Source organism: Rhinolophus ferrumequinum, chromosome 4 (assembly GCF_004115265.2).
Source record: "Rhinolophus ferrumequinum isolate MPI-CBG mRhiFer1 chromosome 4, mRhiFer1_v1.p, whole genome shotgun sequence".
Classification (NCBI taxonomy): Eukaryota; Metazoa; Chordata; class Mammalia; order Chiroptera; family Rhinolophidae; genus Rhinolophus; species Rhinolophus ferrumequinum.
The window spans coordinates 1,805,486-1,826,853 of record NC_046287.1 but is presented as its reverse complement, the minus strand read 5'-3'; the positions used below and the strand labels follow the sequence as shown (position 1 = coordinate 1,826,853).

Below are 21,368 nucleotides of genomic sequence, written 5' to 3'. Positions count from 1 at the left end.
TCCCCGCAGCTGCCCCGGGCCCTTCGCTGGCTGTAACCTCTTCCTTTGCTTGCTTTCACCCTTCCCTCTCTGGCTCCTCCTGCTGGTGTTTAAACACTCAAGTCACAGTTCAAGTAAATGCACAAAACCACCATTTTCCCTTGTGAGTTCCATCCGCCTCTCTCCCCCAGAAGCTACTCCGTGGGGTGCTCTGTGCTCAGCCTGAGCCTCTCCTGACCTCCGCGTCCCCCTCGGCCCACCTCGCTCTGGTTCCGTTCTCCTCAGCTCCCCGTCCCGTGGTTCTCAGCAGGGCCTCGCACAAATGCAGCACTGGTGAGCGACGACTTTCCACCTCGTGGACACACGCTTCCCTGCAGGTGGTCACCACCGCCCTCAGCTCTGTGTGGCCGTGCCGGCCACTCCATCCTCGCCTTCCTCTCTCTGCAGCGTCGCAGGTGGGTCCCCTCAGGACGGGTCCTGGGACATGTGATCTTCTCTGCACATCCTCTCCCCGAGCAGTCTTCTCTGCTCCCCATGCTTGGACCATGATCCAGAGGTGACGACCCCAACAGTTGCTCTTTCTAGCTCACACCTGTTTGCTAACTGCTAAGAGGCCAGTGAGATCAGCTCACTTGGATCTTGTGCAGACATCTCAAAAACAGCGTGTGTCAAACAGGTCCCATCGCACAGACCGGGCACGACCTCCAACAGGAGCGGGGGCTGTCGGACCCAGCGCCTCCCCTTGTCACTCGGTCACCTGTCGTCCGCGTCCCCACCCACTGGCTCCGTCTGTGGGGCTATGGGACTCGTGTCTGGGAAAAGCCCCCTTGGCAGGGAGCAAATCTAGTCCAGTGGGAGTCCCTCTTGGGCCTCACTCACGTTAGAGGAAAACGCTAACTCTGTTCAGGGACCTCAGACCGGCCCGTGTGTGGCTCCGGCCCGGACCTCCGTCTCACGTGCTTCGTCCACTCCTTGTTTCTCCCTGATTTGTTTCTGTTGTCCCTGGGCCTTCCTCTGCAGTCTCCCCGCAGCCTAGAACCCCCCTCCCTGTTCGCGTCATCCGGCTACTTCGGCTCATTTTACAAGGGCTGTTAAGCAGCCCTGCCTTCAGGAGACGTCTGAGTCCGAAGATGGTGCAGGAACCCACTGTCACACTCCCCCCGTTCGCAGTGTCAGCACCAGTTACTTTTATGACTTTCTGATCGTTACTGAGTAGCCTGGTGTTCCCAAGTCGTGGATGTTTTGCTCTAATTGCCATCTTATTCTGTCTGACATCTGACACCTAATATTAGGTTGGTGGTTTTTAACCCTTTAAATCACAATTACTTTTGCACCAACCTAATAGTATTTTGTCTTTGTTTATTTTTGTTTGTTTGTTCTGTTTTGACTGTATTTTCTGCTTATTTTTTATTTTTAACTATTGGTTCTGATGACACTGAATTTCCTAAATGAATTTATTTTTAAATTTTATTTCTGGTCTGATATCCACAGTGCCGAGAATGGTTCCAACCATGGAGCAATCACCCACAGGCGCGTATCGAACTGTACTTGAAAGTGACTTAAAGTTGTCCTGTCCCACTAAGGCACATTCTCACTGAGGTGCAGACCTGAGTGATAGACTTGGCAGCATTTAGGGTTATTAAGGAGAGTGTCAGCTATGCAGACATGAACAGCACTGTGCAGAGCGCGAGGGGACACATGCACACACACAAGCACGCACACACATGCACACACGCAAGCACACATGCACACACGCACACAAGTACGCACACACACAAGCACACATACATGCACACGCACACAAGCACACACATGCACGCACACACACAAGCATGCGCACACATGCACACACGCAAGCACGCACAAGCACACATGCACACACATGCACACACAAGCGCACTCACGCAAGCACACATGCACACACATGCACAAAGCACACATGCATGCACACGTACATACACACACTCAAGCACACACGAAAGCACACACAAACACAAGCACACATGCACGCACGCACACACACAAACACACCTGCACGCGCACACACATGCACGCACGCACACACACGCACGCACACACACAAGCACATATGCACCCACACACGCACGCACACACACACAAGCACACATATGCACGCACACACAGACAAGCACACACACAAAGCACACACGCACGCACGCACACTCAACCTTCAGCATTATAGACTCATTTGAACCATGACAAACTGTATAATCCTATAACAAAAATCTCAAAAGCGCACACACCCCCATATATGTCATATCGTGTAACTTTAGAATTGGCATCCCAGAGCCACTGGTTCCTGTCTGCGTGAGAACGCGTGGCCTGGGGCTGACCACCGTCTGCCCCAGCTGTGTGAACTGAGGCAGGCACGTGACACTCTGTCAGCTGCACTTTCCTGTGAACGAGCTTGAATGAGGCTGTAACCGTCTCTTTGCCACCACACAGTTTTGATGAGGGTCGGTCTCAAAGCTAAGGAAGATTCATCAAGGTTGGATTCATGAAGTTCCCCGCGTGTAAGGGGCTGGTGTCGTCATTCTCTGTCCTAGAGACGGTGACTCAAGGGAAGTGTGTGTGGTCAGTGACTCAGCCCTCAGGTCGCATCTCCCCTTCCAAGGCCTCCCGCTTCCCACCACTCTATTCCAGCCGACACCAGGAAGCGTCTCCCGACGTGTGCTTGGCAGGAAGGGGAAAGGATAGTGTCGTTTTGGCTCAGAAACACAGAAAGGTAGTGAACAGGTAAACACTCCTGGAACCCGCTAACGATACAGTACCTGTTCTAGCGTCACTGCGGCACCTGCGGTTTCTATGACACTGAAGTTGTGACTCGCGCATTTATTACCAGTAAGAAGAGGTGAATTTGTGGAACACTTAATGAAAACTCTAAGAGTAGTGACGTTCTCTAGTTAAGTCTCTTGTGCCAACACACAGATTTTTAGGGTTCAGACCTGTCAGAAGTGGAGAACCAATTTAATTTGGTTACTCATGTTCATAGATGTTTATAAAGGATCTTTGGAGGGTGACGGTTGAAGTTTTTAATTTGATTTTGACTTTAGATATAAAGAAACTAAAATCTCTTTGAATAACTGAATGAAGGCTCATCCTTCCGCGTTATGAGGATACAGAGAGTCAGAATTCTACGGCGCATGCAAAGTTTAAGGATTTGGGTTACCAGTACAGTGCTTGTAAACTAAATCTAACGAGTGTGATATTTTTAAACCTCCAGCAACACACACAGTGGCTTCCCACGGATTACTATGTTTGATGTGATGAAAGCAAAAGCCCTAGTTAGGGTTCTGTCTCTGTGCATCCCAGTCCCGTTCTGAAAGAGGAGGTTGGTGAGAAAGTGGAGCCTTACGGTCTCGGCCAGGCCACGAGCGACTCCCGTGCCCTGTGAACACTGCTTGGCTGTGATCTGAAGTCTCTTTTAACACTTCAAAGTGCATCCTTTCACATGACCCAAGTTTTACAACAATGCGGTTACCCACATCTCAAAAATGTAGTTTCATAAATAATAAATATTAAAATGTTTATTTTCAAGAAATAAAAAATATATTTTGACCTGTAGATATTGTCTAATTGGACATTTATTATAGACCTCTTTACAATGATCGATTTCGAGGCTCTTTGAGTTAATTTAAAGAGTTAATAGAACAATTTAAACAAGTTAATTTCAAACAAGTATCCAATGTTATGTAAATAGGGGATCAGAATCCAGCTATAAAACTTAATTAAGCAGCAGAAAAAGCATAAGGACAGTCACTAAAAGTAAGCGACACCTGGATTCAAAAATGAAAGTGTGTGGTGTGGGGGTTTATTGCCTGGCTTAATAGTTACAATATCAATAACAGTTCTTGAGTTATTACAGATTTAATTAGCATGAAACATTCCCATGGAATTCAGACTTTTATGCTTTAGTGAAACTCACATTCTGCATTGTACAAAATCAAAGTGATTCATTTATTTCTGTTCCATGTTGAAGCCTTTTTTAATTGTAGAATTCAGTTTACACTTATGTTTGACAGTATACTTTATGGCATGTTTTCATAGCTATTAAATTCTTGTTAAGCACAAAGATCATGAAAGCAAATGTTTCCCCTTTGAAACATTGTTACGGAGAACTCTCGGGTGGCAGATCATAAAGGGTATTTAATGTTGTTTTTAATAGCGATGTCGCTCTTTCTGTCTCCATGTCTGTTTGAATACCTCCTCTTCCGCTGACAGACTGAACCCTTTCATGCTTTCAGAAGTTTTAGCGTATCTATCCAAGGAGTCCTTTTTTCTTCCCAACTGGTTGCTCACAGTGACACCATTCATAAGGCCTCTTGGTAATCAGTAATTGTGTTAACTGGAAAGAACTTTTTACTTAGTGTGGGATAGGTTTGTTCGCATTCCAAAAGCAAGGGTCGGTATGCCCAGGAATGGATGAAAGTGGCAGTATATAGAGTGCGTCTTCAAACTTGCCCACATCCACCATGAATTTTACACGCATGAAACCTATCTTGCTTCTGTCATGAAGGAACCTGCAGAAATACACGATTTTTGTGTCAATTCCTGATAATTTTTAATCCTTTTGAGTTTTAAAATTAAATATGTGTGTATACATACATTCATGTAATAAAAGAATTTTAAATATGAAATGGTTTGCACTTATATATAATTCAAGTGACTACTCCGAATCATGTGTATGTATACATACAACCTTTTCGTAACTGAACTTTTTCGTTAGTGGTGCTGTACATTGACATATAGTTGTAAGAAATGAAACAGAGAGACCCCGTGTGTCCTCTAAGCGCTGCCCCCGATGGTAACTCCTTGCAAAACGAGAGTCCACGGGCACGTGGACCTGATGCCGTCTGTGTGCACCCGTCCATCCCTGGAGGGGCCGTCCCTGCACAGCCACCCCCACCCCCTCACAGGCCACCCCGTCCTGAACCCCGGAACCACCCATCTGTGCTCTCTCCCTGTCATTTCTGCAGTGTTGTGTGGATGGAACCGGGTGGTGTGCAGTGTCCTGGGGCTGAGGTTTCCCGCGCACGGTTCCGTGGAGAGTCACAGGGGTGTCACCTGTGCCCACAGGGCACGCCCTTACGTTGCTGAGTGGTTAGTGGTCATAGAGTGGACGGACCCGCTGGCCACTCCTCCACCCACTGGGGGACATCTAGTTATTTCTAGGGGGGGACCAGGACAATGAAAGCTGCTACAGACATTCACGTGTGAACATAAGTTCTCATTTTTCTGGGATAAATATCAGAGGTGTAATTTCTTGGCCAAATGGCAATTGGATGTTTAGATTTTAATATCCAAAAGATGTACAGCATGGCTGTACCACTTCTCATTTCCACCGATAGTGTGTAAGCGACTCACTTCCTCTCCATCCTGGGCTTGTCTGTAATTAGGTGTCATCAGTATATGTAACAGGATTAGCTGAACTGACAGACATGGAGTAACGTCTCATCTCATCTTCCTGGTAGCTAATCACTGCACGTATTTCCATGTGCTTATTTGCTCCCTGAATAGTCTCTTCAGTAAAATGTTTTCTCATGCCTTTCAACATTTTCTGGTTGGATGATTTGTTCTGGTTTTGGCATCTTGAGTCTCTTTATGTATTTTACATACAGTAGTCCTTTGTCAGATATGTGGCTTTCAACATTTCCTCCCCGTCTGTATCTTATCTATTCAGCATCTTAAAAAAGGCTTTCATGGACCAAAATTTGTGTATTTTGATGAGCTCTAATTACTGAAATTTTGCTTTTATGGATTGTGCTTTTGTTATCATGCCCAAGAACTCCTAACTTCACCCTAAATACCAAGGATTTTCTTCTATATGTTTTTCTGAAAGTTTCACACGTTTCCCTTTCATATTTAGAGCCACGATCGCCTGTGGATTGATTTCTGTATAAGACGTGATGAGACATGGGTCCAGGCACCATTTTCCCCCTGCTCCCACTGTCGGCTGCCCCCACCCCGTGTGTTGCTCCTGAGACCCAACACGAGCTCTGCGGGAAGCTTGCGCTTGCCAGGGGTCAGTCCCAATGCAGGCGACGTTTCTGGGATTGGAACACTGACTCTTTCAGGAATGAAAGGAGGTGTGCAGACTGGATTCGGTGAACTCTGGGGACTTCAGACCCACTGTCTTCAGTGGAGAGTCCAGGCTTGAGTGGATGCCCACAACACACGAGTTGGGGCTTCTCCTTCCCTATGTTTTCTGAAGCTTTTTCAGCCCCTGAAGCACTAACGCACACAGAACAGAGTCCTGAATGCTGGTTCGTGTCCACCCTGTAAAATACAGTCTGTAAAATACAGTCAGTGACCCTTGGGGGCGAGTCTCCAATTGGGTGTTGGGCTCTAACCCCAAAGAGCAGTGACCGTGTGACCAGATGTGTAAAGAGTGATTCAGTTTCCTTACCTCCAGAACGTGACGGTTAATGAGACCATGCCTTTTACATGCTTAATGGCCGGTGCAATGCAAAGGCTACAGAAATGCGATTATTACATCATCGTCGTCTGTACCAGGTGACAGCAAATGTTGTCTGGGAAGAGGCAGACAGACAGTAAGCATGTTGGGCTTTGCAGGCCACCTGCACCCACGTGGCCATCACTGAGCGCCACGTGGACGCGCAGAAGCCCCAGGCAGCGCGTGAACGAGTGGCCTGGCCGCATCCTGATAATTCCTGAGCCCTGAGGTTTCATTCCCACGTGCCATGGAGCAGTGTTCTTCTCCTGATAGTTTCCAACTGTTCACGAAGATAAAAACCATGTTTAGCTGGTGATCCCCATGGCAACAGGTTGGGCCGGACGTGGTCCACAGACAGAGTTTATCAACTCACGTTTCGGACCATTTACAGTAAAATCAGAGAGTTAGGCCTTGTGTTGGCGTGAGACTCATCCGCTCAGTAAATTTCAGGATGGAACAGTGACTCCAGGTGAGTTTTAAACAGGCTTTTGTGATGACCGGTGAGAAAAAAAATGAGTTAACTCCTCACTGTAACTGACGTGCAAACTCGTCGTGAACTAAATAACCATCTGTTACAGGCAAAGCAAACCTAATGTCATACTGAGAAGTGCAGTCCCTCCAAATACATGCAAACTACCTACGTGCTGTTTACAGGCTCGGTCGTCAGTCAGCGCTGCCGAGTGTCTGTAATTTGCCACGCAGTGTTCCATGAGTTGGCATGATTGAGTCCACGGCACAGGAACCTTCTTTACGGAGCTCACATTCCAGCTAAAAATCTGTGAGTTCTCAAAAGTACTCATAAACTCCGCGTGTCCCCCATGCTGCCGTGAAGTGGTTAAAACTAATCGGTAGCTCACGCGCTTTGGGTGCTCCAGTAAATACCTGCATTACCAGCGTTTGTCTTGCCTCTGAGTGCGGCTCATCCCCAGACCGAGAGTTCATCTCGCCCCCAAAGCGTAATTAGCACGTGCACTCCCTGCTTGAGTGCCCGTCCCTCTGGATTCCTCCGGAGTCCGAGCTGGTCAGGGTGGGGCTGGCCGAGACCCTCCCCCCGACCATAACCTGTACGTTTCCATCACACACAGGACCCCTCTTCCTTCATTAGAAGTGCCTGCCAGTGTGGGTCTGGCATTGGTTTTGCATGTGATTTTTCCTTACTCGCTGAAAGTTGTCGATTAGCTTTACTGATTTTTATTCCATTTTTGAGCAAGATTGTGAGACTTGATGGAGGAAATCCTGGGTTCTTCCTCCGCTCCTCTTTCTCTCTTATTTCCTACATGCAGTCCATCCCAAACCTCATGGGATCCACCGCTAAGACATGTCAGAGTGCGGCCCTCTCTCTGCTCTCCACAGCACCACCCCAGCTCCCGCCCCCTAAGGCTCTCCCTGCCTCTTCCTGCCCCTCCCCCCTAACTGCTTCCATCTGCCCCCATGGATTCCCCTTTGAGGAGCAGCAGACCCAGGTCACGAGGGACCCAGCATGCCCTGCGAGTGTGGGATCTCCTGTTCTGCATGGGCTGGAACTTTGCCCTCCCCACCCCCACTCACACAAAGGGTGCTCAGGCAAACCCACTCCCCTCCCCTGGGCAGAGCTGTAGGCCACTGGGAAGGCTTGTGTCTGTCACAGCCAAGCTGGCCCTGCCCCAGGGCTGTGCAGGAGGACCCACCCAGCATTTGCACAACTGAGACAACAACTCAAGTGATTTTCCTGGATGCTAAGGTTGTACCCGCTGACACCAGCAAACTGAAGGAAAAAGCAAACAGGCTGGCAAAACAAAGAAGTGACAGCAGGCACCCCTCATAGACCCGCGTAACAAGTAGCCCGTTCCCTGTTCTAGACGTCATTTCCCACGTCAGAGCTTTCTGTAAGCTGTGGGGCGGAGAAGGTTCTACTTTATGTGTGGGTTATGATCTGAGAGTTAGAAGGGTCGCTTCTCTCTGTGGCCTGGACCGGTGTTGCTCGGTGTGTTTTCTGTGTGCAGGCGACGCGTTTCGTCTACGGAGGCGTGCTACACAGGGACACTTCTCAGTAACAAATGGACGTAAGCAAACCTTTCCTTCTATGAACTAACAGCTCAGTCAAGAAATATATTCTTAAATGATGCTGCGGAAAAGGTAGGGAGGACTTTATGTACTTAATAGGATATGGTCCAAATTCACAACTTTTGGTATTGTGGAATGTAAAAAGAATACAACTTGATATCTAATTTAAATATGTATATTCCATAGGGTCTGCAGTGTCAAAAATGACTTAATCTAATTGGGAAGAAATCTGTCCATTGCAGGTCCTCATCCCACAGTCGTCCTGTGTTGTCATGGCCCCTGTAACACACAAAAGCCAGGTCTGCTGCTCATACGTTCAGTGGAGCATGGGTTCTGGAAGGTTCCATCTGACTGGACGGGTTCTGGGCTCGGGTAGACAAGGACTAAAGACAAGTTTAGGTCCCCTTGAGCTTCTGGAAAGTGTCTTTATGACTTGAAATATCCAGGGAACCCCTGTGGAAAATTGGAAAACACACAATTCATCACCTGGGGACCAGCCCCTTTTTCTAAGGTATTATAGGGTCTGACAATTAAGTTGGCGAACTTGTTGCAATGATGTTTCTAAACATTTTGATATCAGAGGGATTACTCATTATGAATTTGTACCAGCTGGACAAACAGGTAACCAAGTTTACTATTTGGAAGTGCTGAAAAGGCTGCGTGAAAAAGTTAGATGACCTGAACTTTTTGCCAACAATTCATGGCTCTTGCATCACGACAATGCACCAGCTCACACGGCACTGTCTGTGAGGGAGTTTTTAGCCAGTAAACAATTAACTGTATTAGAACACCCTCCCTACTCACCTGATCTGGCCCCCAATGATTTCTTTCTTTACCTGATGATAAAGAAATACTGAAAGGAAGACATTTTGATAACATTCAGGGCATCAAGGGTAATACGACGACAGCTCTGATGGCCATTCCAGAAAAAGAGTTCCAAAACTGCTTTGAAGGGTGGACTAGGCACTGGAATCAGTGCATAGCTTCCCAAGGGGAGGACTTCGAAGTTGACCATAGTGATATTCAGCAATGAGGTCTGTAGGACTTTTTCTAGGGTGAGTTCGCGAATGTAATTGGCAGACCTTGTAGAGGGATAAGACTGCCACAACTCAAAATATTGTTGTTTTTGTTTTTTGTTTTCTTCATGGCAAGAAACTAGAAAGTTTCGGAGTCATCAAAATGCTATTTGAAGAAAAAATATTTAAGAGACGAATGAGTAAAGGTATCTTGTGGCACATAAAGGAATACAGTCATAAAAAAGAAGGGCGCACAAGCTTCACTAACAACTCTGGATGGCCCTGAAGGTGCAAAAGCAATTTCTGCCGCCAATGTGCTGTCTTCACTAGGGGGCTTTGATATCAGTCTCTGATAAGCTTTACTGCCTTTCCCAGGAAACTCGTCTCTACAAGTCATAACCAGAGGGAAATAAAATGACATTTATTTCAAAGACCCATGGACGGGTTTCCCACTGCATTGTTTAAAATTGGTGTTTTCCCCTCAAGTCTTCTTATGGCTTTTTAAAACTAATCTAGATAACCTAGGTACTTTTATTTTACTTTCATAATTCTAAAAGGAAAGAGTAAGAGTTGGGGGTTCATTTCAATTCAACTAAGCCTCAGTGGTTGATTTACTCGTACTTTCACATAATCTTTGACGATACTCAACTCAAGCAAATACGTACATCCTCCCTGAGCACATACATAGGACGATTTTGTCACAGCGCACATTTTTGTCAGCCGCTTAGCTGACTACCACGGTGCAGTGTTTCTGTTACACAGCATGGGCTTCATGTGTACGTGAGGTTTGAATGCAGTGTGCTGTTATCATTACAGATATTCCAAATGAAAGTTTGGTCTCAAAGTAAAAATGGACTTTCAAAAATCAGACCATCCAAGACAAACAAACCAACAAAATCATGTACAATGAAAGGACATGTCACCACCAGAACGGGTCAGCATTTCATGTACTGACAGTCTGTGAGTCTTTGTGTGAAAAAGTTTAAGAGATTTATTGGGAAAAATGTGCTCTTATGATTGTATAAATTTAGGATACGCTAGATTAAACTATTTTAAGAAAGGGAGGTATTATTTTTATTGTGGGACTTCTCTGAGTCTTTTGTCCCTAATGTGCCAGGGGAATCTGTAAGCGAGAGCTGGAGTATAGGGTATTTTGTTTGGCTGGACACCAACTAATAGCTCTCAGAAATCCTCTATAAGATACCCGTTTTTGTAAGGCTGTTGGAAGTCTGCACAGAATCAGTGTACCTTTGCATGGTGCTCCTTTACTGGGTAATGTGTCTGCTTCTAATGAATGTTGAATAAAAATTTGGAAAGAAAAATAATAAAGACATTTCTTGTTTTAAAATTTACAATGAGACTCTCATCCCCGATCTCCTTGGCTTTTCTTCTAAATTTTTGTTAAATTAATACTATATACTTATTTTATTGTTTGAGTATTGCTATGAATATTTACTATGAATATTACTATATAATCACTAAATAATTGCACAATTAACTCGCTGTTTTAATACTATATATTTATTTTAAATTTATTTTAATGTGATTTAAACTGTGGCAGAAACAGTCACTTGGAAGTGGTGTATATCCACATGTGTGCCCTCCGTTTGAGGAAAGTATGGCATTTCTTTTGAGGATGTGAAATTCAGTCCGATGGACAAGATTATAAATGCATGATAGGATTTGAGTATGATTTTTGTCTGAAGCTCAGAGAAATCTCAGTGAAGGTAGAGCAGAGGTGGATCTTAAATTCTTAGGGACATGACTCAAAAAGTTAACTCAGGGTTGCTTGTAAGATACAAGTTCAGGACGAGTATCATTGCGCTGCCTGGATGACGGCCGCTGTGGTTACGAGTCTGCTGCCTGAATTCTTAGCTGCTGTTCTGCGTTCTAAGAAGGTGCGTCTTCCTATGCCGGCGACACCCCTGACCCTAACTGTCAGCTTTGCGTCCTCAAGTCTGCCTCTCATCCCTCATCCCACTGCTCTACCCGGCTTCTTTTGGGGCGATGTGCTCACTTTCTGGCCTGTCTTCTGATTTTTGCAACTGATGGGAGGGAAACGGGAAACTATAAAGCTCTCCTTCCGTGACTCTGATATGGCCGTTCCTGCTCTCTCTCCATTGGACATCCTACTCTGAAGCCCAAACTCTTCCTCTCTTCTTGCTGTGTACTGAGAACTCTGATTTCAAGTAACCCCCCTGCTCAAAGCACTAATAGTAATCGTAGGAGATGATGATGACAGGTGTGACATCCCAGACAGCTGGCTGTTAAAATACATGGTAATTGAGGGGCTTCAGTGTTCAGTGTTACAGCAAGGTAAGTACTTTGAAAATATAACCACTGAAAATATGTTAAAAGTACTGGATAAAACTGGTTTTAGCCTTTTAAAGTGTATCACTGAGTCTGCAAGAAAATGAGGAATCCTCAGAGTAGCCAAATAATGTGAAAGTGTTGTAAAGCTCAGAAATTGTCTTTGTCCCGAAAGCATCTGGCTGGTTGATCCCTGGTGACATTGAGCTTCCATTTTGAGAGTCCCATGGGCTGAGGAATAAGAAGCAAAGTCTGAGACCTTTCCAATATTGGAAATAGAATTGGATACCCTCGTTCACAGCCAGAACTCCAAAGGGGGTTCTACACTCAGTATGAGGACTAGTAGATAGATAGACAGATAGATAAACAAAGACAGGGGTAGGCATAGCTATAAAAATAGATACAGCTGTAGATGCTATAGAGCTAGAGGTAGATTAGAGATAGAGATGTGATACAGATATAGGGACAGATATAAATATGATATAGATGTACACATAGATATAAATATAGGTGTATAGAACTCGCAACCACACGCCGTCTGTGTGGTCCCAAATGCCTCAAGCTGAGAATTTATTTTAAGGAAGTGGAAGCTTTCCAGTGTCCCAGGCACATGGTGAAGTCATATGTGACCCCTCTGGATGAATACACCTTCAAAGCAGATTGCAGAGAATTTCTACAGGTGAAGTTCCAAGAGCAGAAGTGCAGATTCGAGACTCGAAATACCTTCGTTTCCATGAAATATTAGATCTATTAGGTAGGTGCAAAAGTAATTGCAGCTTAAAAGGTTAAAAATAATTGCAAAAACTGCAGTTACTTTTGCACCAACCTAATAGTGTCAGATCAGATTGTAAGAATTAAAAAAATACAAGAGCGTATAAATATGAGTAGGTAGTAGTATACTGTATCAATGGCTGATCATGTGAACAAAACGATACTAAACAGACAGCACAGTGAAGAGACGTTTAAAACTCAATGATGTGTTAAAACAATAATTAGATCCAGATGAGGACAGACTAAGAAAGGACAGTCTAGAAATGTACCCAGAAGCCAGAACAAAGTGAAAAGCAAAACCTTAAGAAATGAATGGACTGTTAAGAGACATGGAGGACACACATTTATCAAATTTTAGCTCCAGAGGAGAGAGCATAATTAATATCGTGTTTCCCCGAAAATAAGACCTAGCCGGACCATCAGCACTAATGAGTCTTTTGGAGCAAAAATTAATATAAGACCCGGTCTTATTTTACTATAACATAAGATCCGGTCTTATAATATAATATATCATACAATACCGGGTCTTATATTAATTTTTGCTCCAAAAGACTCATTAGTGCTGATGGTCCGGCTAGGTCTTATTTTCGGGGAAACAGGGTAGGAGGGAAGAGATATTCACTAAGATAATGGCTCATCCTCGATTCAGAAGTTCAGTGAGTCTCAAGCAGGGTTAAAAGGAAATGCATACATAGATACATTATTGTGGGACTTTGATTTCCTTCAGGAATAAAGGAGAATGCAGACATTGGCATTATGTTGTGGAACTTTGGACAACCAAAGACAGATGAGGATCTTCAGCAGGTTCTGACTGTGAGATGAAGGAAGACAGCTGGAAGCCAGAAGAATTGGAAGAATTTCTTAATGACATTGACAGGAAAACAGCGATGGCTAGTGACCCTAACCTGGGGGCTCAGTGCAAATATCTTGTGTAATTAAGGGAGAATTGAAAATATTTTAAAGAACTGAAGGTATTTTGGGACAAAGCTTATAGCTTGGGACAATTGACCACCACGGGCCTTGTATCAGTCAGCTGCCACTGCATAACAAACCCCAACACTTCAACGCCTGTGCATCAGTGGGAGCAACTCAACTTCAGGCTGCGTGTCTGCACCTGACCTGGTTTTAAATTATGGAGTAGCCCTGCTTAGGAGTCTGGTGTGCAGGCTGACGGGCACATGATCCCGTCGTTGTTCTAAGACAGGGGTGTATCTTTCCACGGTTAGAGCAGAAAGGGAAGCGGGTCACCCTGGGAACCGCCAGCCTGTGCCTGGTTGCATCTGCTGGGATATCCCTGAGCAAAGGAATTCATGTGACCAAGCCCACGTCAACCAGAGGTACCTTCCATCCATAGGAAGAAGAGGTGGGAATGAGTATTTTCTAAATGATAATTCGAACCATCACACATCTCCACTGAAGGCAATTTGTAAAAGTATGTATGTTTAAGAAATAGGAGAATTAGACCAGATGAAAGGTCTGAGATGAAAAAAGAATAGTAAGCAAACACATTGGTAAATGTATAGAAAATGTAAACAGTAATCAGCTGTATAAAGCTATAACAATATTTATAGGGTTTAAAAACTAAGTAATGATTGCAATGTCTATTTTAAGATTTTTAAAAATCAACTAAGATACTTGACAGCAATAGCACATAAGTAGGGAAAGAATGATCAAAATCAAAGTGTTTAAGGTTTGGAGAGTATTGTAAGAATATACTAAGTACACACTAAGAGAATGAGAAAATTAAATGAATCCATAGAAATGCAGGCAACAAAGGTAGGAAAAAAAGGAGACTCACAGAAAGCACAAGATAAGGAGGACAAGATAAATCGAAATGCAGCAAAAAAAAAAAAAACAATAAATATAAGGAGAAAAAAATACAAAGGAGATAGAAACATATAAGGAGACTAAATCATCCAATTAAAAGATTATTTGATTGAATTAAGAAAAAAATCCAGCTACATGCTGTTTAGCAGTGATGTTCCTAAAGTGCCTGAGCACAGATAGAGCAAATGTATGCCTGCAAAATGTACAGGGATGTTCGTAGGAGCATTCTGTGTAAGAGCAAAAGGTGAAAATGACGCAAGTACCCACCTGGAGGAGAAGGGATAAATCATGGTACATTCATGCACTGGAAAACTATACAGCACTGAAAAGGAACGGACCAGACAGCATGCCTAAATGTGGATGACTCAGAAACATAATCCTGAGAAAAAAAGTCACAGAAGAATCTGTGATCCATGATTCCATTTATATAAATTCAAAATGAGGAGTGACGTGGCTGCTGATGGAATGTACCCATTTACGGTTCCCATTGAGAAAAGCAAGCGAATGGTAAACATGGAATTCTCAACAGTGCTTTCCTCCGGGGTGGGGGAGGGGCGCACTGCATTGCTCACATTGCCGTAGTTATCATATGTTTTCCAGTCTGAGCAGTGGCACAGATACTTGTTTTATTGCTTTTATTGGTCATCGGTATACATGGCTGTATATTTCAATATATAATAAAAACCAACTGGAGGAAAAGCGTGTGTGGTGAAGGCAGCGTCTGCCGTCAGTCAGCTTAGAGACGAGGAGGGAGAGGGACGGGCTGGCAGGTGCTCGCACAGCATTTTCACAACAGTCATAATAAACCAGAAAACGTTTTCGTTTGTACTGATGGGTGAGCTGATGGGCAGTGAAACTGAGTGACCGGAGGCCAGTTGGTCTGGGCAGGGGCTTGCAGCAGGTCCGACCAGCCGCCAGGATCCAAGTAGTGGGTGCGTGAGAGCTGTCTCTTAGGATGTTGATCCACTAATGTGCAAGTCTCACACTTCCCGCTGCCCTGTGTACTTTGTCCACCGCCTCCCTTATTAGGTAAAAATCCCTTCAGAGCCCAGAGCGGGTCTTGTTCTTTGTTTGTGCCTCCTAACTTTTCATATGAACACATTTCTTCTATCTGGCAAACACATAACATTGCCCCCGAATTTCCCAAGCAAAACAGAAAACTCAAAACACAAAAAGCAAAGCCTGCACATAACTGTAAGTCTGCCAATATTAGGACAGACAGCCTGATGGCGCCCGGGGGTAAGGCGCCAACCCCTTTTCCTCTCTCTTGTGCATCAGGGCATTTCTGCCGCAAGCACTCTGCACAGAGAAAGTGAACTTTGCCTCACAGTCCCTTCGGCGCTCAGTCTTCTAGTTGAAAGGGACATGGAAAAACACGAAACAGATGTCTCAGCTTTGGACTCCCCTGTGTGTCTTCCCAGCGTTTAGCATCGCACAGTGTGATATGTGGCCGTTACAGGAACTGGAGGGAAGCACCACTACTTGTCTGGCCGTGACGTTTCAGTGTGATGGTGGCACTCAGAATTCTGGTACAAAATCTGGTGACACAGTGTCTTCCCTGGTGGGACGCACACAGGGTTGGCACCTGCCTGTGTGACCTGTGTGATTTTAGGTGCATCGTGCTTTCCATATGATGGCTGCAGCCTCAAGTTCCAATGGCCTGCTGTCCCCCAGAAGTTCTCTAACCAGCTCATTTGGGGACGCTGGCCTCTATTAACCAGACTTGAAATTCCTCATACTTTTGTTGACAACGAAGGCACCATTTTCAGAGCTTCTGTTAACATTTGGGCGACCATATAATTTATTTCCAAGTGAGACCTCTTTTTAGAGTGACAGGGGTTATTCATACTTTTGCAAAGGCAGTAGCAGCTGTGGGACCTATGGCATCCTGTTAGCACTGACCTAGAGCCTGCTCCGTCTGGCTTCCCTCACAACGTCACCGAGACAACTGGTCAGCTCAGCTGGTCGGTGCCTTTGACGGCACAGCCCTTAAGGAAACCTGTCCTGCCTCATTGAGATGGATGCACTGCAGTTAAGTCATTTAAATTGTGGTGTGTGTTTTCATTAAAATGTTGTTAACGAGAAAATCAGATGGGAAAGCTGTATGTGTGTGTGCACACATGCACATACTAACTTCAGCATGATGCAGCTTCTTAATATATTCCATGATCGGTTGCATTTTCACCAAGGTATTGCTAAAATCTGTTCCAAGTAAGCGTAGTCAAGGTGCCTATTACCGAGTGTACCCTTGTGAAAACAGAGTCTCTGCATGTGTTCATATGTGGACACCTGCAGCCAGTTGAGTGATCTGCCGTGGTTCCCATCACATGACCTGCTGGCCTCTTGTCTTTGCAGCATCAGTCGCGTCCACCTGCAATGACCCAGGCATGCCCCAGAATGGCACTCGCTACGGTGACAGTAGAGAGCCTGGAGATACTGTCAGCTTCCAGTGTGACCCTGGGTATCAGCTCCAAGGACAAGCTAAAATCACGTGTGTGCAACTGAATAACCGGTTCTTCTGGCAACCAGACCCGCCTACCTGCATAGGTAATGTGCAACAGCAAATAGGAAGTTCATGTTTAGGGACGGATGCATGTTGTCATTAAAATTGCTCTGTAAATGCACTGTTTCTTCAAGAATAGTTCTTAAGGGTTTCTTGCATGCCTCTGGTTCTTGGAGACTCTATTGAAATGTTATTGTAAACTTCATTTTATTAGATAAAATAAAAGAAATAGTTTACTTAACATACAGTAATTGACATTTATCTAAAACTTCCTATCCTTCACCAATCTTGTAACAATATGGAGCCATCAAATCACTTTAATTTAAAATTCTAAGTGGCTGAAAATGCATAATATTACCAGTGCTAGTCTCATTTTTAATATGGAAACTTGCCCTTAGGCATAACCTACTCAGTAAAAAGTACTTTCTCTTTTGAGATGTTTTTTCTATAATATCCCTACATTTTAATAGAATTCTGAAAACTAGACATTATACTGCTTTTGTCAAAATGAAGATAAAAGGAGAAAGTTGTTCCTGAAATTCACGAGAAGTTGTATAGTTTGACCTTATTAAAAGGATGACAGTTGGTTTTGCAGACTTTAGTTTGAATAACCATCCACGATACTCTATCACAAACATGGTTTTAGGGGAATGCATGTTTTTACATAAAAGAGGAATTACATGCAGACTGTGCATTCAATTAAATATTTTACCATAAATACTACTTAGAGTATTTCATCTTAATTTTTAAAAGAAACTCTACTACACTTTATTATTTTAATGAACTGTCACAGTTCCATTTGTAGCTCTTTATAATCCGTTTGAAAAATATAAAATGTAATTAGTCTGTGAAGAGAGAAAGTGGTAATGAAATGCTATGTAGTAATGAGCCATTTTGCACAGGGCGACCTTGACGGGCATTTGTGACTTTAAATGATTGTGGTTGTCACGTAAGTGCAGTGGAGGGTGCCTGCCGTGGTCCTGTCCAGCTCCCATCTCCTCACAGAGCCCTGACTGCAATCTGGAGATGGATGGGTGTGAGCACTGGCTCCTGAGCTGCCAGGGTTTCTTCAGTGCTTTCTGCTGCTTTTGCATTTTCTAACTGGTGTGAGCAAGTCATGCATTTTATTTCAGGCTGAGTCATCAGGTGACGCCACCGATTTCTACATGTTTCTTTTTTAAAGTGGAGTAATTACCTTTCAATGTACCAATCATTTAAAACCATTGGCCTGTTTTTAAAGCAGAAAAGGCATTATTTATTCTCCGTTTTGCATGATTGTGAGCTCATGAGGAAGTACATTCAAAAGCAATGCAACTAGCAGTTGATCTCTTTAAAAAATTCTCAGTTGACATTAATTTAAATACTTAATCGTAAAATTGGACCATCTTTTCAATGAATCTGTAGTCTTTTGCTGGTTCATCTCTTGGTCACCTAATTTTAACCAGTGACTCGGTAATCTCGTCCTCAGCAAAGAGGGTAAAACTTCATGTGCCTTGAGTATCAGCAGCAAGAACAAGTGAACATTACTTGCAGGCAGTTAAGTATATCAGCTATGTTGGCAGCCAGACCAACACACAGAAGTGTCGCGTCAGAGAAAACATGGGATATTTGGGAATAAGTGAGCGTTATCTTTTCATTACATTGTAAATATAACTACAACTATATGAATATACATACATAGTCCCCCACATCCCCCCCAGAAGTGAAGCTCACGGCCTCTGTGTCCATTAGGGGGTCAGCTGATCATGACTCAGCACGCACATAAATTCCATTTTGCTTACTGAAGACACTTTTAATTTAATGTTTTTTTTAGCTTTTTCCTTATTAAAAAAAAATACATGTTTACTGCAGAACTTTTATAAAAAGAGGAAATAAACACTGACATCTTTTTACCTGGAGGCAATTATTATTAACATAAACATGCACGAGTAAACTTTGGAATTACTTTATGTAAATGTTTTAAAATGAAAGCATCCTGCTTATTATTTTGTTAACAGCACTGTTTCCTTCTCAGTGCAGGATGAGTATCTTTCTGTGTTTTTATGTAATTTCTATTAGATTGATGCAAAAGTAATTGCAGCCTAAAAAGTTAAAAATAATGGCAAAAACCTCAATTACTTTTGCACCAACCTAATACCAGGGGTTTCCTGCCTGCACAGTCTCTCCGTTTGGATGGACGTACGTCAAGTCCACTGACCCCTTCTTGTCGTACAATTAGGTTGTGCCAACCATTTCCTTTTAGGAGATTGGGGTAGCGAACACTCTTGTTGCAAAACACATCCGTGACCTGTGAATAGCATATTTCTACAAACTTATGTATTTCTAGGACTTTAAAAACATTTGCTAAACTCTTTCTGAAAGGTTGTACCCACTGACATTTCCGTCAGCATATGTGTTTATTCCCCCAACCAAGAGAAAACACATACAGATGACATTTCTTTATCTCATAATTTAATGTGGGCAGAAATCCATGGTTCCTTGGTGTTTTAATTGTCATTTTAAGTTAATAGTGAGTTTCAACTCTTATTAATTTAATATTCTTTTTGGCCTTTTGAATTTGTTCTTTCCTGATTGGTGGCCTGCTAACTTCTTTTTTTCCTTTCATTATTAATGAAGTTTTCCCTCTTATTTGCGGTTCTCTCTCTCCCTCACATTTTTTATAAAATCTCTTAACCTCTCTCTGATCTGTTTGTATGTCACTCATCTTTTCAGCAACTTGTCATTTGCTCATTTTTCTTGTTTGCTTGGACACCTCACTTTTTTCACTTCCCAAAGGACTCCGAGGATGGAGGCACCTCCTTTGGGCATTTTCAGCTGAGTCTGAAAAGAGCGATTCTCCAGACCAGAGGACACTCACTACCTTCTAATTCTGAGTAAAGTGTCCCTCAAAAATCTGCATGGTTTTAATTTTCTTATGTAACCTGCAATCCCCTTTCTGCAAGTCCAGACTCTAAAAAGCTCTGAAAAGCAAAAATTATCCTCCTAAGTTTGCAGATCTTCATTTGGTGGCAACATCCTGCCCTGATCTACAGGGTGGCTATTTCCAGACTATTGTTCCCATTTAATGGTGTGAAATTTGAAAGGTTTTGATGCAGAAACACTGATGTGCTTCATTACAGAGTAGCACCTCCAACTTGATGAAAGTCTTAGCGTACATTTAGCAACATATCAGGAAAGGACCCCACGCATTACGAATGAGGGAGGGATGGTGGGTTGATATGAATTTCATCTCTATGTCCATTCCCTCCGGAGAATTTTCCAGAATGTTTGACTTGAATTTTATACTAAATTCTAATCCTATCCAAAATATTTTGCAAGGTCTGCAATTAAAACCTAATGAAGTTAAAATGAAGAGTAGACGACCAACAGAGAGAACAAAGCCAGCAAGACACGGCTGCTGAATTCCACTTGAAGCTTTTCAACAGCCTCATTGGAAAATGCCTCCTGGGATCTGGGCGAATAGACAAGATCTCTTCTTTGTTTCATTTAAATCAATATTGGAGTCTCATCCTTGAACTCTTCCTGCTGGTAGCACCCTGCAGCCAGTGCCCCGAATCTGTCATTTTCCATCTTTCTAAACCTGCATGGAGTCGAGCTCCTCAGAGACCTGGGTACCTTCTTTCCCCACCTGGGCACCAGCTGCCGCATTGTCCTCATCCCTTGAACCCACCCAGTTGGGGGTGGCTTCTGGGACAGGCGGCGTCCTGCGAGGGCCCACTAGATAGTCCTTCTCACCTAGTTATGAAAATTAAACTGCATCCTAGGGGACATGGGGTTTTAGTCATTTTTTGTGAAAGTTGCATCATCTTACTCTCGAGCGTATACCTGGAGAATTTATTATAAAGATTTCCTATGATGTCATTCAGAGTTTTCCTTTGATGAGACTGATTATGACAAAAACTGCTAGAATTTGTTATAGTTCTTCTTATGAAAATTAACTTTTCAGGAAGATTAAGTAAGTATTCAAAAATATGTCCAGCACAGAAAGTTGTGAAGCATTTACAAAAAAGTCATTTTGTGTGTGTGTGGAAGAAGATGACACATTAATGTATTTCCTTTTCTACTTACGTTTTTTTCCTAAATGTATACGTGATCAATCATATGAAAGAAGCTACATAGTTTGAGAGACTAGTATAATCTAATTGGGGTGATGTTTTAAAAACAGCTTGGTGACAAGCCACAGCATTTGATGTGAGGAACGCCCAGCCTGCTGTACTCACACGTGTGTCCAGAAGGTGCATACTTATGAGTGTATCCAGAAGGTGCATACCTATGAGTGTATCCAGAAGGTGCATACTTACGAATCTCGTGGGATCATAGTACTTCCCACATGATGGAAGCTTGAACAGAAATTTAGTGCATGAAACAACCCTAAACAGTTTCAGGTTCAAGAACACACATGGCTTGCCTGTTAAGGACGCTGAAGTACATAATCATGGCAGCA

The 21,368-nt window shown here is 43.6% G+C and overlaps 1 protein-coding gene across 1 annotated transcript in view; it reads left to right on the top strand.

Moving 5' to 3' along the window:
- The window catches only part of CSMD1 (CUB and Sushi multiple domains 1), a 1,609,724-nt gene that overhangs the window by 1,381,971 nt on the left and 206,385 nt on the right, over window positions 1-21,368 (top strand). Inside the window, exon 27 of the mRNA XM_033104535.1 lies at window positions 16,777-16,968. Within this exon, the coding sequence (XP_032960426.1) occupies window positions 16,777-16,968 (192 nt within the window). The remainder of the gene's footprint in view (window positions 1-16,776; window positions 16,969-21,368) is intronic.